This window comes from Oncorhynchus keta, chromosome 30 (genome assembly GCF_023373465.1).
Source record: "Oncorhynchus keta strain PuntledgeMale-10-30-2019 chromosome 30, Oket_V2, whole genome shotgun sequence".
Taxonomy (NCBI): domain Eukaryota; kingdom Metazoa; phylum Chordata; class Actinopteri; order Salmoniformes; family Salmonidae; genus Oncorhynchus; species Oncorhynchus keta.
Genome location: NC_068450.1, coordinates 3,206,338 through 3,222,150, shown reverse-complemented (window position 1 = coordinate 3,222,150; position 15,813 = coordinate 3,206,338). Strand labels below are relative to the sequence as shown.

Here is a 15,813-nt window from a genome sequence, read left to right as displayed (position 1 = left end):
CTACTAGGGGGGCACTTGAACATTCGTAGTGTCATTCCAAAAAGTGATCAAATTCAACATCTACTCACAGACTCCAACCTTGACTTTCTCTGCCTCTCAGAGACATGGCTCCATAAACACTCTCCATATGCTGCTTTGATTGTGCCTGGCTACAATGTCTTCAGGAGAGACAGGATTGAAGGAAGAGGAGGGGGTGTGATGATTTACATTAAAGAACATATCCGATGTAAACAAATTGAGTGGTCATGTGATAATGAACTAGAATGTATCGGCCTGAACGTTACACTGTCTCCCCAAATGTCTTTTACCCTCATTGGAATGTATAGGCCACCTTCCACCAAAAGTGTGTTTTTTGATCAGTTTAATACCATGCTTAGAGAATGTGATTTTGGGAAAGAGGTCATCTTAATGGGAGATTTTAACATTAATTATGAAGACAAGTGTTGTAGGAAAACCCTCAAACGGATCACTAATACCTTTGACCTTACACAGCTAGTTAAAGGGCCAACCAGGGTGACTTGTTGCTCTAAAACACAGATTGATTTGGTGTTCAGTAATAAACCAGAGAGAGTGACTAAATCATTCAATATGGTTACTGGGCTGTCTGATCATAATCTGACACTTATAGCCAGAAAGCTGTCTAAGAGCAGGTTTAACCTCTCTACTGTTAGAAAGACGGATCAACTCAGAATACCTAAGAGTGAATTTAACTATTTTGAAAAAGCAATTAAGGGAATAAACTGGAATGATCTCTTGTCCTATACAGACGTGGAAGCTGATAGTCAGGTTTTTCTATCCACAATCCAGACTACAATAAATGGCTTCGTAAAGAAAATCAAATCCAAACCTGGCCAAAAGAGCACTCTTCTTTGGCTAAATGGAGAAATCTGGAAATTGATGAAAGAACGAGATTATGCTCTAAAAACAGCCCTAAAATCTAAATTAGAGCATTACAGACGTAGGTTTACCATGTTGAGAAATAAGGTGATAAAAGAAATCAGACAGGCCAAGGCAAACTTTTTTATTAACATAATTGGTGAAGCAAAGGGAAATTCTAAATTGATATGGGAGAATCTAAAAAAGTTAACAGGGAAAGACCATAGTAACACTGCAAAAAGACTAGAAATCATGGTGAATAACAATCTAACACAGGATGCAGTTGAAATAGCAACAGCCTTCAATTCCTACTTTATTGACTCTGTCAGGTTACTGACACAGAACCCCTCCACTGATTTCTTGGGCTCAGTGCTAGTGAATGACACTCAACCTGTCTTCATCATAAGGGAGGTTTCTGAGTCAAAGGTGAACAAGGTGATTAGCTCACTAAAGAACTCTAAAGCCAAAGATGTGTTTGGGATGGACTCTACCTTTCTTAAAAACTACAAAGAGTCACTCATTGGCCCCATTACTAAGGTCACCAACACATCTATTGGTCTCGGTGTGTTTCCAAGGGTATGGAAGTCGGCCATAATAACGGCCATCTTTAAATCAGGCGACCCTGCTGGCGTGAGTAACTACAGGCCCATTAGTATACTACCTGTGGTGTCAAAGGTTGTTGAAAAGTGTGTAGCAGAACAACTGATTGCCCACCTCAACAACAGCCCTTTCACATTACACTCCATGCAGTTTGGCTTCAGAGCGAAACACTCCACAGAAACGGCCAACTGCTTTCTTCTGGAAAATGTGAAGTCCAAGATGGACAAAGGGGGTGCTGTTGGGGCTGTGTTTCTGGACCTAAGGAAGGCTTTTGATACTGTTAACCATGAGATTCTCATCACAAAATTGTCCAAATTCAACTTTTCCCCTGATGCCTTGAGATGGATGAAATCATACCTTGAAGGCAGAACTCAGTGTGTCAGAGTGAGCAATGAGCTGTCGCCCACTCGTAGCTATGATGTGGGCGTGCCCCAAGGGTCAGTACTGGGGCCCCTCCTGTTCAGCATGTACATTAATGATCTGCCTTCTGTCTGTACTGGGTCTGAAGTTCAAATGTATGCAGATGATACAGTGATATATGTGCATGCAAAGAGCAAACAACAAGCTGCACAAGAACTCACTACTGTAATGGTCCAGGTTACAAAGTGGCTCTGTGACTCGTGTTTGCATCTCAATGTGAAAAAAACTGTTTGCATGTTCTTCACAAAGAGGGCAACAGATGCTACTGAGCCAGATGTCTATGTGTCAGGGAGAAGCTCCAGGTGGTATCCGATTTTAAGTACCTTGGCATCATACTTGATTCCAACCTCTCTTTTAAAAAGCATGTGAAAAAGGTAATTCAAATAACTAAATTCAATCTAGCTAATTTCCGATTTATACGAAATTGTTTGACTACAGAGGTAGCAAAACTGTACTTCAAATCTATGATACTCCCCACTTAACATACTGCTTGACTAGTTGGGCCCAAGCTTGCTGTACAACATTAAAACCTATTCAGTCTGTCTACAAACAGGCTCTCAAAGTGCTTGATAGGAAGCCCAATAGCCATCATCATTGTCACATCCTTAGAAAACATGAGCTCTTGAGTTGGGAAAATCTTGTGCAATACACCGACGCATGTCTTGTATTCAAGATCCTTAATGGCCTGGCTCCCCTCCACTCAATATTTTTGTTAAACAGAAAACCCAGACATATGGCAGCAGATCCACAAGGTCTGCCATGAGAGGTGACTGTATAGTTCCCCTAAGGAAAAGCACCTTTAGTAAATCTGCATTCTCTGTGAGAGCTTCCCATGTCTGGAATACACTGCCATCAGACACACATAACTGCACCACATATCACACTTTCACAAAATGCTTGAAGACATGGCTAAAGGTCAATCAGATTTGTGAACATGGTCCCTAGCTGTGTGTTGCTGCTTTCCATGTTGTCTGTAGCTTGTGAGGTATGGAAACACTTTGTTGCTTTTATGAATTTTGTCTTGCTGCTTTTTGTTCTATGTTGCTCTGTCTGTATGCTATGTCTTGCTTGTCCTATGTTGCTATGTTGCTATGTCTATGGTGCTATTGTCTATATTGTAATTGTTTTTAATAACCTGCCCAGGGACTGCGGTTGAAAATTAGCCGGCTGGCTAAAACCGGCACTTTTACTGAAACGTTGATTAATGTGCACTGTCCCTGTAAAAATAAAATAAACTAAACTAAACTAAACTAGATCTAGCTAGTCTGTAATAATATAATAGAGACAGCAGATCTAGCTTTACTGTCATAATACAAATAGAGACTGAAGATCCAGGTAGTCTGTAATAATACAATAGAGACAGAAGATCTAGCTGGTCTGACAGAATATAATAGAGAGAGTAGATCGAGCTGGTCTGTCATATTATAATAGAGACAGTAGATCTAGCTGGTCTGTCATAATATAATAGAGACAGTACATCTAGCTGGTATGTGTCACGTTCTGACCTTTATTTCCTGTGTTTTGTATTTAGTTAGTATGGTCAGGGCGTGAGTTGGGTGGGCAGTCTATGTTTGTTTTTCTAGGTTTTGGGAATTTCTATGTTTCGGCCTAGTATGGTTCTCAATCAGAGGCAGGTGTCATTGGTTGTCTCTGATTGAGAATCATACTTAGGTAGCCTGGGTTTCACTGTGTGTTTGTGGGTGATTGTTCCTGTCTCTGTGTTTGCACCAGATAGGACTGTTTTGAGTTTTCACATTTCTGTTTTTTTGTAGTCAGTTGTTCATGTGTACATTAACGCATTAAAAAGAGCCATGGACAATTACCACGCCGCGTATTGGTCCTCTGATCCGTTTCGCCTCTCCTCTTCGGAAGAAGAGGAGGAAATTCATTACAGTATGTCATAATATAACAGAGACATTAGATCTGGCTGGTCTGTCATAATATAATATAGACCTTAGTTATGGCTGGTCTGTCATAATACAATAGAGACAGCAGATCTAGCTGGTATGTCATAATATAATAGAGACAGTAGATCTAGCTGGTCTGTCATAATATAATCGAGACAGAGACAGTAGATCTAGCTTTTCTGTCATAATATGATAGAGACAGTAGATCTAGCTGGTCTGTCATAATACAATAGAGACAGTAGATCCCGCTGGTCTCTCATAATACAATAGAGACAGTAGATCAAGTTGGTCTCTCATAATACAATAGAGACAGAAGATCTAGCTGGTCTGACATAATATAATAGACACAGTAGATCTTGCTGGTCTGTCATAATATAATAGAGACAGTAGACCTAGCTGGTCTGTCATAATATAATAGAGACAGTACATCTAGCTGGTATGTCATAATATAATAGAGACAGTAGATCTAGCTGGTCTGCCATAATATAATCGAGACAGCGACAGTATATCTAGCAGTTCTGACGTAATATAATAGAGACAGTAGATCTAGCTGGTCTGTCATAATATCATAGAGACAGTAGATCTAGCTGGTCTGTCATAATATAATAGAGACCGTATATCTAGCTGGTCTGTCATAATATAATAGAGACAGTATATCTAGCTGGTCTGTCAAAATACAATAGAGACAGTAGATCTAGCGAGTCTGTAATAATATAATAGAGACAGCAGATCTAGCGTTTCTGTCATAATACAATAGAGACCGTAGATCTAGCTTGTCTATCATACTACAATAGAGACTGAAGGTCCAGGAAGTCTGTAATAATACAATAGAGACAGAAGATCTAGCTGGTCTGACATAATATAATAGAGACAGTACATCGAGCTGGTCTGTCATATTATAATAGAGACAGCAGATTTATCTGGTCTGTCATATTATAATAGAGACAGTAGATCTAGCTGGTCTGTCATATTATAATAGAGACAGTAGATCTAGCTAGTCTGTCATAATATAATAGAGACAGTAGATCTAGCTGGTCTGTCATAATATAATAGAGACAGTACATCTAGCTGGTATGTCATAATATATCAGAGACAGTAGATCTAGCTGGTCTGTCATAATATAATAGAGACAGTACATCTAGTTGGTATGTCATAATATAATAGAGACAGTAGATCTAGCTGGTATGCCATATTATAATAGAGACAGTAGTTATAGCTGGTCTGTCATAATATAATAGAGACAGCAGATATAGCTTTTCTGTCATAATATAATAGAGACAGTAGATCTAACTGGTCTGTCATAATACAATAGAGACAGTAGATCTAGCTGGTATGTCATAATACAATAGAGACTGTAGATCCAGTTAGTCTTTAATAATGTAATAGAGACAGTAGATCAAGCTGGTCTCTCATAATACAATAGAGACAGTAGATCAAGTTGGTCTCTCATAATACAATAGAGACAGAAGATCTAGCTGGTCTGTCATAATACAATAGAGACAGTAGATCTAGCTGGTATGTCATAATACAATAGAGACTGTAGATCCAGCTAGTCTTTAATAATGTAATAGAGACAGTAGATCAAGCTGGTCTCTCATAATACAATAGAGACAGTAGATCAAGTTGGTCTCTCATAATACAATAGAGACAGAAGATCTAGCTGGTCTGACATAATATAATAGAGACAGTAGATCTTGCTGGTCTGTCATAATATAATAGAGACAGTAGATCTAGCTGGTATGTCATAATATAATAGAGACAGTAGATCTAGCTGGTCTGTCATAATATAATCGAGACAGAGACAGTAGATCTAGCTGGTCTGTCATAATATAATAGAGACAGCAGATATAGCTTTTCTGTCATAATATAATAGAGACAGTAGATCTAGATGGTCTGTCATAATACAATAGAGACAGTAGATCTAGCTGGTATGTCATAATACAATAGAGACTGTAGATCCAGCTAGTCTTTAATAATGTAATAGAGACAGTAGATCAAGCTGGTCTCTCATTATACAATAGAGACAGTAGATCAAATTGGTCTCTCATAATATAATAGACACAGTAGATCTAGCTGGTCTGTCATAATATAATCGAGACAGAGACAGTAGATCTAGCTGGTATGTCATAATATAATAGAGACAGCTGATCTAGCTGGTCTGTCATAATATAATAGAGACAGCAGATCTAGTTGGTCTGTCATAATATAATAGAAACAGCAGATCTAGCTGGTCCGTCATAATACAATAGAGACAGAAGATCTAGCTGTTCTGACATAATATAATAGAGACAGTAGATCTAGCGGGTCTGTCATAATATAATAGAGACCGTAGATCTAGCTGGTCTGTCATAATATAATAGAGACAGCAGATCTAGTTGGTCTGTCATAATATTATAGAGACAGCAGATCTAGCTTTTCTGTCATAATATAATAGAGACAGTAGATCTAGCTGGTCTGTCATAATATAATAGAGACAGCAGATATAGCTTTTCTGTCATAATATAATAGAGACAGTAGATCTAGATGGTCTGTCATAATACAATAGAGACAGTAGATCTAGCTGGTATGTCATAATACAATAGAGACTGTAGATCCAGCTAGTCTTTAATAATGTAATAGAGACAGTAGATCAAGCTGGTCTCTCATTATACAATAGAGACAGTAGATCAAGTTGGTCTCTCATAATATAATAGACACAGTAGATCTAGCTGGTCTGTCATAATATAATCGAGACAGAGACAGTAGATCTAGCTGGTATGTCATAATATAATAGAGACAGCTGATCTAGCTGGTCTGTCATAATATAATAGAGACAGCAGATCTAGTTGGTCTGTCATAATATAATAGAAACAGCAGATCTAGCTGGTCCGTCATAATACAATAGAGACAGAAGATCTAGCTGTTCTGACATAATATAATAGAGACAGTAGATCTAGCGGGTCTGTCATAATATAATAGAGACCGTATATCTAGCTGGTCTGTCATAATATAATAGAGACAGCAGATCTAGTTGGTCTGTCATAATATTATAGAGACAGCAGATCTAGCTTTTCTGTCATAATATAATAGAGACAGTAGATCTAGCTGGTCTGTCATAATACAATAGAGACAGTAGATCTAGCTGGTATGTCATAATACAATAGAGACTGTAGATCCAGCTAGTCTTTAATAATGTAATAGAGACAGTAGATCAAGCTGGTCTCTCATAATACAATAGAGACAGTAGATGAAGTTGGTCTCTCATAATACAATAGAGACAGTAGATCTTGCTGGTCTGTCATAATATAATAGAGACAGTAGATCTAGCTGGTCTGTCATAATATAATAGAGACAGTACATCTAGCTGGTAGGTCATAATATAATAGAGACAGTAGATCTAGCTGGTCTGTCATAATATAATCGAGACAGAGACAGTAGATCTAGCTGGTATGTCATAATATAATAGAGACGGTAGATCTAGCTGGTATGTCATAATATAACAGAGACAGTAGATCTCGCTGGTCTTTCATAATATAATATAGACCTTAGTTCTAGCTGGTCTGTCATAATACAATAGAGACAGTAGATCTAGCTGGTCTGTCATAATACAATAGAGACAGTAGATCTCGCTGGTCTCTCATAATACAATAGAGACAGTAGATCAAGGTGGTCTCTCAGAATACAATAGAGACAGAAGATCTAGCTGGTCTGACATAATATAATAGAGACAGTAGATCTTGCTGGTCTGTCATAATATAATAGAGACAGTAGATCTAGCTGGTCTGTCATAATATAATAGAAACAGCAGATCTAGCTGTTCTGTCATAATATAATAGAGACAGTAGATCTAGCTGGTCTGTCATAATATAATAGATACAGATGACAGTAGATCTAGCTGGTATGTCATAATATAATAGAGACAGTAGATCTAGCTGGTATGTCATAATATAATATAGACCTTAGTATAGACCACACTCCCCAGCACTCGTATTGCCAATGTCCAGTCTCTTGACAACAAGGTTGACGAAATCAGAGCAAGGGTGGCATTCCAGAGGGACATCAGAGACTGCAACGTTCTCTGCTTCACGGAAACATGGCTTACTGGAGAGACGCTATCCGATGCGGTGCAGCCAACGGGTTTCTCCATGCATCGCGCCGACAGAAACAAACATCTTTCTGGTAAGAAGAGTGGCGGGGGCGTATGCCTCATGACTAACGAGACATGGTGTGATGAAGGAAACATACAGGAACTCAAATCCTTCTGTTCACCTGATTTAGAATTCCTCACAATCAAATGTAGACCGCATTATCTTCCAAGAGAATTCTCAATTCGATTATAATCACAGCCGTATACATCCCCCCCCAAGCAGACACATCGATGGCTCTGAACAAACTTTATTTAACTCTTTGCAAACTGGAAACCATTTATCCGGAGGCTGTATTCATTGTAGCTGGGGATTTTAACAAAGCTAATCTGAAAACAAGACTCCCTAAATTTTATCAGCATATCGATTGCGCAACCAGGGGTGGTAAAACCTTGGATCATTGTTACTCTAACTTCCGCGACGCATATAAGGCCCTGCCCCGCCCCCCTTTCGGAAAAGCTGACCACGACTCCATTTTGCTGATCCCTGCCTACAGGCAGAAACTAAAACAAGAGGCTCCCACGCTGAGGTCTGTCCAACGCTGGTCCGACCAAGCTGACTCCACACTCCAAGACTGCTTCCGTCACGTGGACTGGGATATGTTTCGTATTGCGTCAGATAAAAATATTGACGAATAAGCTGATTCGGTGTGCGAGTTCATTAGAACGTGCGTCGAAGATGTCGTTCCCATAGCAACGATAAAAACATTCCCTAACCAGAAACCGTGGATTGATGGCAGCATTCGCGTGAAACTGAAAGCGCGAACCACTGCTTTTAATCAGGGCAAGGTGTCTGGTAACATGTCCGAATATAAACAATGCAGCTATTCCCTCCGCAAGGCTATTAAACAAGCTAAGCGTCAGTACAGAGACAAAGTGGAATCTCAATTCAATGGCTCAGACACAAGAGGCATGTGGCAGGGTCTACAGTCAATCACGGACTATAAGAAGAAACCCAGCCCAGTCACGGACCAGGATGTCTTGCTCCCAGGCAGACTAAATAACTTTTTTGCCCGCTTTGAGGACAATACAGTGCCACTGACACGGCCTGCAACGAAAACATGCGGTCTCTCCTTCACTGCAGCCGAGGTGAGTAAGACATTTAAACGTGTTAACCCTCGCAAGGCTGCAGGCCCAGACGGCATCCCCAGCCGCGCCCTCAGAGCATGTGCAGACCAGCTGGCCGGTGTGTTTACGGACATATTCAATCAATCCCTATACCAGTCTGCTGTTCCCACATGCTTCAAGAGGGCCACCATTGTTCCTGTTCCCAAGAAAGCTAAGGTAACTGAGCTAAACGACGACCGCCCCGTAGCACTCACTTCCGTCATCATGAAGTGCTTTGAGAGACTAGTCAAGGACCATATCACCTCCACCCTACCTGACACCCTAGACCCACTCCAATTTGCTTACCGCCCAAATAGGTCCACAGACGATGCAATCTCAACCACACTGCACACTGCCCTAACCCACCTGGACAAGAGGAATACCTATGTGAGAATGCTGTTCATCGACTACAGCTCGGCATTCAACACCATATTACCCTCCAAGCTCGTCATCAAGCTCGAGACCCTGGGTCTCGACCCCGCCCTGTGCAACTGGGTACTGGACTTCCTGACGGGCCGCCCCCAGGTGGTGAGGGTAGGCAACAACATCTCTTCCCCGCTGATCCTCAACACACGGACGACACAACAGTGGTAGGCTTGATTACCAACAACGACGAGACGGCCTACAGGGAGGAGGTGAGGGCCCTCGGAGTGTGGTGTCAGGAAAATAACCTCACACTCAACGTCAACAAAACTAAGGGGATGATTGTGGACTTCAGGAAACAGCAGAGGGAACACCCCCCTATCCACATCGATGGAACAGTAGTGGAGAGGGTAGCAAGTTTTAAGTTCCTCGGCATACACATCACAGACAAACTGAATTGGTCCACTCACACTGACAGCGTCGTGAAGAAGGCGCAGCAGCACCTCTTCAACCTCAGGAGGCTGAAGAAATTCGGCTTGTCACCAAAAGCACTCACAAACTTCTACAGATGCACAATCGAGAGCATCCTGGCGGGCTGTATCACCGCCTGGTACGGCAACTGCTCCGCCCTCAACCGTAAGGCTCTCCAGAGGGTAGTGAGGTCTGCACAACGCATCACCGGGGCAAACTACCTGCCCTCCAGGACACCTACACCACCCGATGTTACAGGAAGGCCATAAAGATCATCAAGGACATCAACCACCCGAACCACTGCCTGTTCACCCCGCTATCATCCAGAAGGCGAGGTCAGTACAGGTGCATCAAAGCTGGGACCGAGAGACTGAAAAACAGCTTCTATCTCAAGGCCATCAGACTTTTAAACAGCCACCACTAACATTGAGTGGCTGCTGCCAACACACTGTCATTGACACTGACCCAACTCCAGCCACTTTAATAATGGGAATTGATGGGAAATGATGTAAATATATCACTAGCCACTTTAAACAATGCTACCTTATATAATGTTACTTACCCTACATTATTCATCTCATATGCATACGTATATACTGTACTCTACATCATCGACTGCATCCTTATGTAATACATGTATCACTAGCCACTTTAACTATGCCACTTTGTTTACTTTGTCTACATACTCATCTCATATGTATATACTGTACTCGATACCATCTACTGTATGCTGCTCTGTACCATCACTCATTGATATATCCTTATGTACATATTCTTTATCCCCTTACACTGTGTATAAGACAGTAGTTTTGGAATTGTTAGTTAGATTACTTGTTGGTTATCACTGCATTGTCGGAACTAGAAGCACAAGCATTTCGCTACACTCGCATTAACATCTGCTAACCATGTGTATGTGACAAATACCATTTGATTTGATTTGATTTGATTTGATTTGTACATAGCAGGTCAGATTAATAAAGCTATCTAAATGTTATGTACATAGCAGGTCAGATTAATAAAGATATCTAAATGTTATGTACATAGCAGGTCAGATTAATAAAGCTATCTAAATGTTATGTACATAGCAGGTCAGATTAATAAATCTATCTAAATGTTATGTACATAGCAGGTCAGATTAATAAAGCTATCTAAATGTTATGTACATAGCAGGTCAGATTAATAAAGATATCTAAATGTTATGTACATAGCAGGTCAGATTAATAAAGCTATATAAATGTTATGTACATAGCAGGTCAGATTAATAAAGATATCTAAATGTTATGTACATAGCGGGTCAGATTAATAAAGATATCTAAATGTTATGTACATAGCAGGTCAGATTAATAAAGGTATCTAAACATTTACATTTACATTACATTTAAGTCATTTAGCAGACGCTCTTATCCAGAGCGATTTACAAATTGGTGCATTCACCTTATGACATCCAGTGGAACAGCCACTTTACAATAGTGCATCTAAATCTTTTAGGGGGGGTGAGAAGGATTACTTATCCTATCCTAGGTATTCCTTAAAGAGGTGGGGTTTCAGGTGTCTCCGGAAGGTGGTGATTGACTCCACTGTCCTGGCGTCGTGAGGGAGTTTGTTCCACCGTTGGGGGGCCAAAGCAGCGAACAGTTTTGACTGGGCTGAGCGGGAACTGTACTTCCTCAGTGGTAGGGAGGCGAGCAGGCCAGAGGTGGATGAACGCAGTGCCCTTGTTTGGGTGTAGGGCCTGATCAGAGCCTGGAGGTACTGAGGTGCCGTTCCCCTCACAGCTCCGTAGGCAAGCACCATGGTCTTGTAGCGGATGCGAGCTTCAACTGGAAGCCAGTGGAGAGAGCGGAGGAGCGGGGTGACGTGAGAGAACTTGGGAAGGTTGAACACCAGACGGGCTGCGGCGTTCTGGATGAGTTGTAGGGGTTTAATGGCACAGGCAGGGAGCCCAGCCAACAGCGAGTTGCAGTAATCCAGACGGGAGATGACAAGTGCCTGAATTAGGACCTGCGCCGCTTCCTGTGTGAGGCAGGGTCGTACTCTGCGGATGTTGTAGAGCATGAACCTTCTGGTCCTTCTGTAGCTCAGTTGGTAGAGCATGGCGCTTGTAACGCCAGGGTAGTGGGTTCGATTCCCGGGACCACCCATACGTAGAATGTATGCACACATGACTGTAAGTCGCTTTGGATAAAAGCGTCCGCTAAATGGCATATTTTTTTTAATTTTTTTTTTTTTAGGAACGGGCCACCGCCTTGATGTTAGTTGAGAACGATAAAAAGCCAGATTAATAAAGATGTTATGTACATAGCAGGTCAGATTAATAAAGATATCTAAATGTTATGTACATAGCAGGACAGATTAATAAAGATATCTAAATGTTACGTACATAGCAGGTCAGATTAATAAAGATATCTAAATGTTATGTACATAACAGGTCAGATTAATAAAGATATCTAAATGTTACGTACATAGCAGGTCAGATTAATAAAGATATCTAAATGTTACGTACATAGCAGGTCAGATTAATAAAGATATCTAAATGTTATGTGCATAGCAGGTCAGATTAATAAAGATATCTAAATGTTACGTACATAGCAGGTCAGATTAATAAAGATATCTAAATGTTATGTACATAGCAGGTCAGATTAATAAAGATATCTAAATGTTATGTACATAGCAGGTCAGATTAATAAAGCTATCTAAATGTTATGTACATAGCAGGTCAGATTAATAAAGCTATATAAACGTTATTTACATAGCGGGTCAGATTAATAAAGCTATATAAATGTATATAGGACTAAGTACTCTATGGTTGTACACAACAGCTGTCTCACAGTATCGCCTCATTAACATCACACTGAACAACATGACCAATTTTGGAGTTTTACAACATTTTTAGACATCGAGTCACCCAAGAACTGTGAAGTCAGTGTAGAACAAGGGTGTCAAACTCATTCCTCGGAGGGCTTGGTGTCTGCAGGTTTCAAATCTTTCAATTAAGCACTAGACAACCATTTGTGGGGAGTTCCTTACTAAATAGTGACCTTATTTCATGAATCAAATACAAGGAAGGAGCGAAAACCCGCAGACACTCGGCCTTCCCTGTTATGAGTTTGACGCATGCTGTAGAACAGGAAGTGACAGTGTAAAAAAGGAAGTGACAGTGGAACAGAATATGACATGAAACAGGGTTTGGTAGGTTCCAAGAGGGTTCCACCTTCAAGAAAAGTCTGTGAATGTGTCAAAATAGGAAAGTGTTTTTTATTCTGGTCATTACCGCAATGGCGATAACTCATTTAGATTGTCCACTATTTGAATAAAGATGGATTGATTTATTACACAAAGATACACCAATGCCAATACCACATTCTGATGTTAATTAATTTAATATTTTCAAAGTGACACGGATGTAGAAGAACTGAACATGTGATGTTATAAAACGTGATGACCTGTGTCTTCTCCTTAAACCCTTGTTGGTTTGCTGTTCATTTAACTTGTCTCAAATCTTTGTTTTTAACGTTTCAGAGTGAACTATTTGAAACGTTTAAAAACAGTACTCATTTTGAATGCACCCCAAATCTTACTTCATACACCCAAGACTCATTTTCAAAGATGGTGGATAAATAAGATAGTTTACTCCCGTTTACCATTGAAAATAATTGTGAGCATTTATTTATGTCCTGTGAGCATGCTTTCCCTCATGAGCTCACGGTTCCTGCATTACAGCAGAGAAGAGGAAGAGAGGCCCAATTTAGCATGAAATCTGTGTGGAATCTCTCCCCCCACCAAGCAAGAAGTTTATGTTTGGAGGTCAATAAAAGTGTTTAATTTAACCAACAAAAAAATGAATGGCTTATTTGCTACGTGAGGTTTTTTTGATCGAATAGAAGTTTTGTAAGGCTTAAGTTTTTATGATTGTACTAATATAAGTAGGACACGTGACATCCCGGCAACTTTGAGAAAAAAAAACACTTTATATCGGAATTGTCTCGAGATGGCTATGCATATTCATGGTATATGAGGCTAGTAGCATAGCATTTAATACAGGTGGTTGACGTAAACAAGCCTCATCAAATACTGAAAACAAGCATTACAATAAGGAGATGCCCCACCCCAATCAGAAAAAAATCGGAAGTAGGGTGTCTCGCTTTCTTTGCAGTCTCTGCCCCTATCACGCCATTGGCTCTTGAGGCGGAAAATCGACCAATCGGAATGTTACAGAGAATCCTTCAATCCGTGGTCAGTCGATTGACGGAAGCGCCTCTGTGAAAGATGATTAAAATGTATCTAAAAGTTTTGTATTCGTTGTTGTTGATGTTGAGTTTCTATGGAATCCCTTCAACCGGACAGAAGAAAAAGGAGGTATTTTATTCTCAGCGCACGGTGTCATAATCATTACACTAGCTAGCAGGCTAACGTTAGCTCATGGGTCTAGGAGAGATAGGTTTAGCTAGCTAGCCATGAACTTTTAGGAAGGAACCGGTTACCTAGCTAGTTTGCATCGTCAGTATGCTTCATATATAAGTATCTAGCTCATTGAAATAACTAACACGTCACATATTGCCGTGTCTATCTTCTACATGGTCTCGAACTTTGACCCTTCCTGCAGCTATAATCCGCATCATTCCTAAACGTTGTTAGCACTTCCGGGTGAGGAAGGTGCCCTCTTTCGTCTCGAGCTAGGTAGATACACTAGAGACTTGTTCTCTGAGAGGGTGGACCAGTTGATGGACTGGGCTGGTATTAAGACCCTGATCTCTAACCCCTCTTCTCTCTCCTTCCAGACCCTGCTGTCTGAGTGGGTGGGCCGGTATAACACCCTGACCTGTAACCCCTAACCTCTTTGCCCTCTTCTCTCTCCCTCCAGACCCTGCTGTCTGAGTAGGTGGGCCAGCTGATGGACCAGGTCGCTATACGACTCTGACCTCTAACCCCTCTTCCCCTTTTCTCCCTCCAGACCCTGCTCTCTGAGAGGGGGGGCTAGTTGATGGACTGGGCTGGTATAAGACCCTAACCTCTCTTCTCTCTCCCTCCAGACCCTGCTGTCTGAGTGGGTGGGCCAGCTGATGGACCAGGTCGCTATACGACTCTGACCTCTAACCCCTTTTCTCCCTCCAGACCCTGCTCTCTGAGAAGGTGAGTCAGCTTATGGACTGGACAGGGAAGAGAGCTGTGATCCGTATGAACGGGGAGAAGTTTCGTCGCTTTGTGAAGGCTCCTCCCAGGAACTACTCTGTGGTCATCATGTTCACCGCCCTGCAGCCACAGAGACAGTGTGGCGTCTGCAAGTAACTTATCTACAAATTGTTACACCAGATAATGTGATTTAATCAAAGGTGTTTGGTATCCATTACTGGGAGTTACAGGGTGGGTACAGTTTGGTGTAGTGGAGGGAATTTTCTACCAACCTTGGCGATACTGTATTTGTCCACGATTCGTGCAAACATGAGTCTCATAAAATGTCTGTCTTCAGTGCAGGGGTTTCATTTGAATTGGGGTGACAGGTGGGTGTCACCTGTCTCGATCAATGAGAGAAGACTTGAAATAGACAAGATGACAGCGTACACATTGTTGGATTACTTTATGGAGCCAAAAAATAATTCAAACAAACCGTCTGCCAGTCAGTAACAGAGACAATTTGTAGTCTGCCGGTCAGTAACAGAGACTGTGTGTAGTCTGCCAGTCAGTAACAGAGACTGTGTGTAGTCTGCCAGTCAGTAACAGAGACAATTTGTAGTCTGCCGGTCAGTAACAGAGACAATTTGTAGTCTGCCGGTCCATAACAGAGACAATTTGTAGTCTGCCGGTCCATAACAGAGACAATTTGTAGTCTGCCGGTCCATAACAGAGACAATTTGTAGTCTGCCGGTCCATAACAGAGACAATTTGTAGTCTGCCGGTCCGTAACAGAGACAATTTGTAGTCTGCCGGTCCATAACAGAGACAATTTGT

The 15,813-nt window shown here is 41.1% G+C and overlaps 1 protein-coding gene across 2 annotated transcripts in view; it reads left to right on the top strand.

Moving 5' to 3' along the window:
- Positions 1-14,056: 14,056 nt before the first annotated feature.
- Positions 14,057-15,813, top strand: part of LOC118380685 (magnesium transporter protein 1-like) — a 30,046-nt gene continuing 28,289 nt past the window's right edge. For both annotated transcript variants that reach the window (XM_052487235.1, XM_052487236.1), the window contains exons 1-2: positions 14,057-14,223; positions 14,980-15,149. In XM_052487235.1, the coding sequence (XP_052343195.1) occupies positions 14,134-14,223; positions 14,980-15,149 (260 nt within the window). In that variant the 5' untranslated portion in view covers positions 14,057-14,133. The remainder of the gene's footprint in view (positions 14,224-14,979; positions 15,150-15,813) is intronic.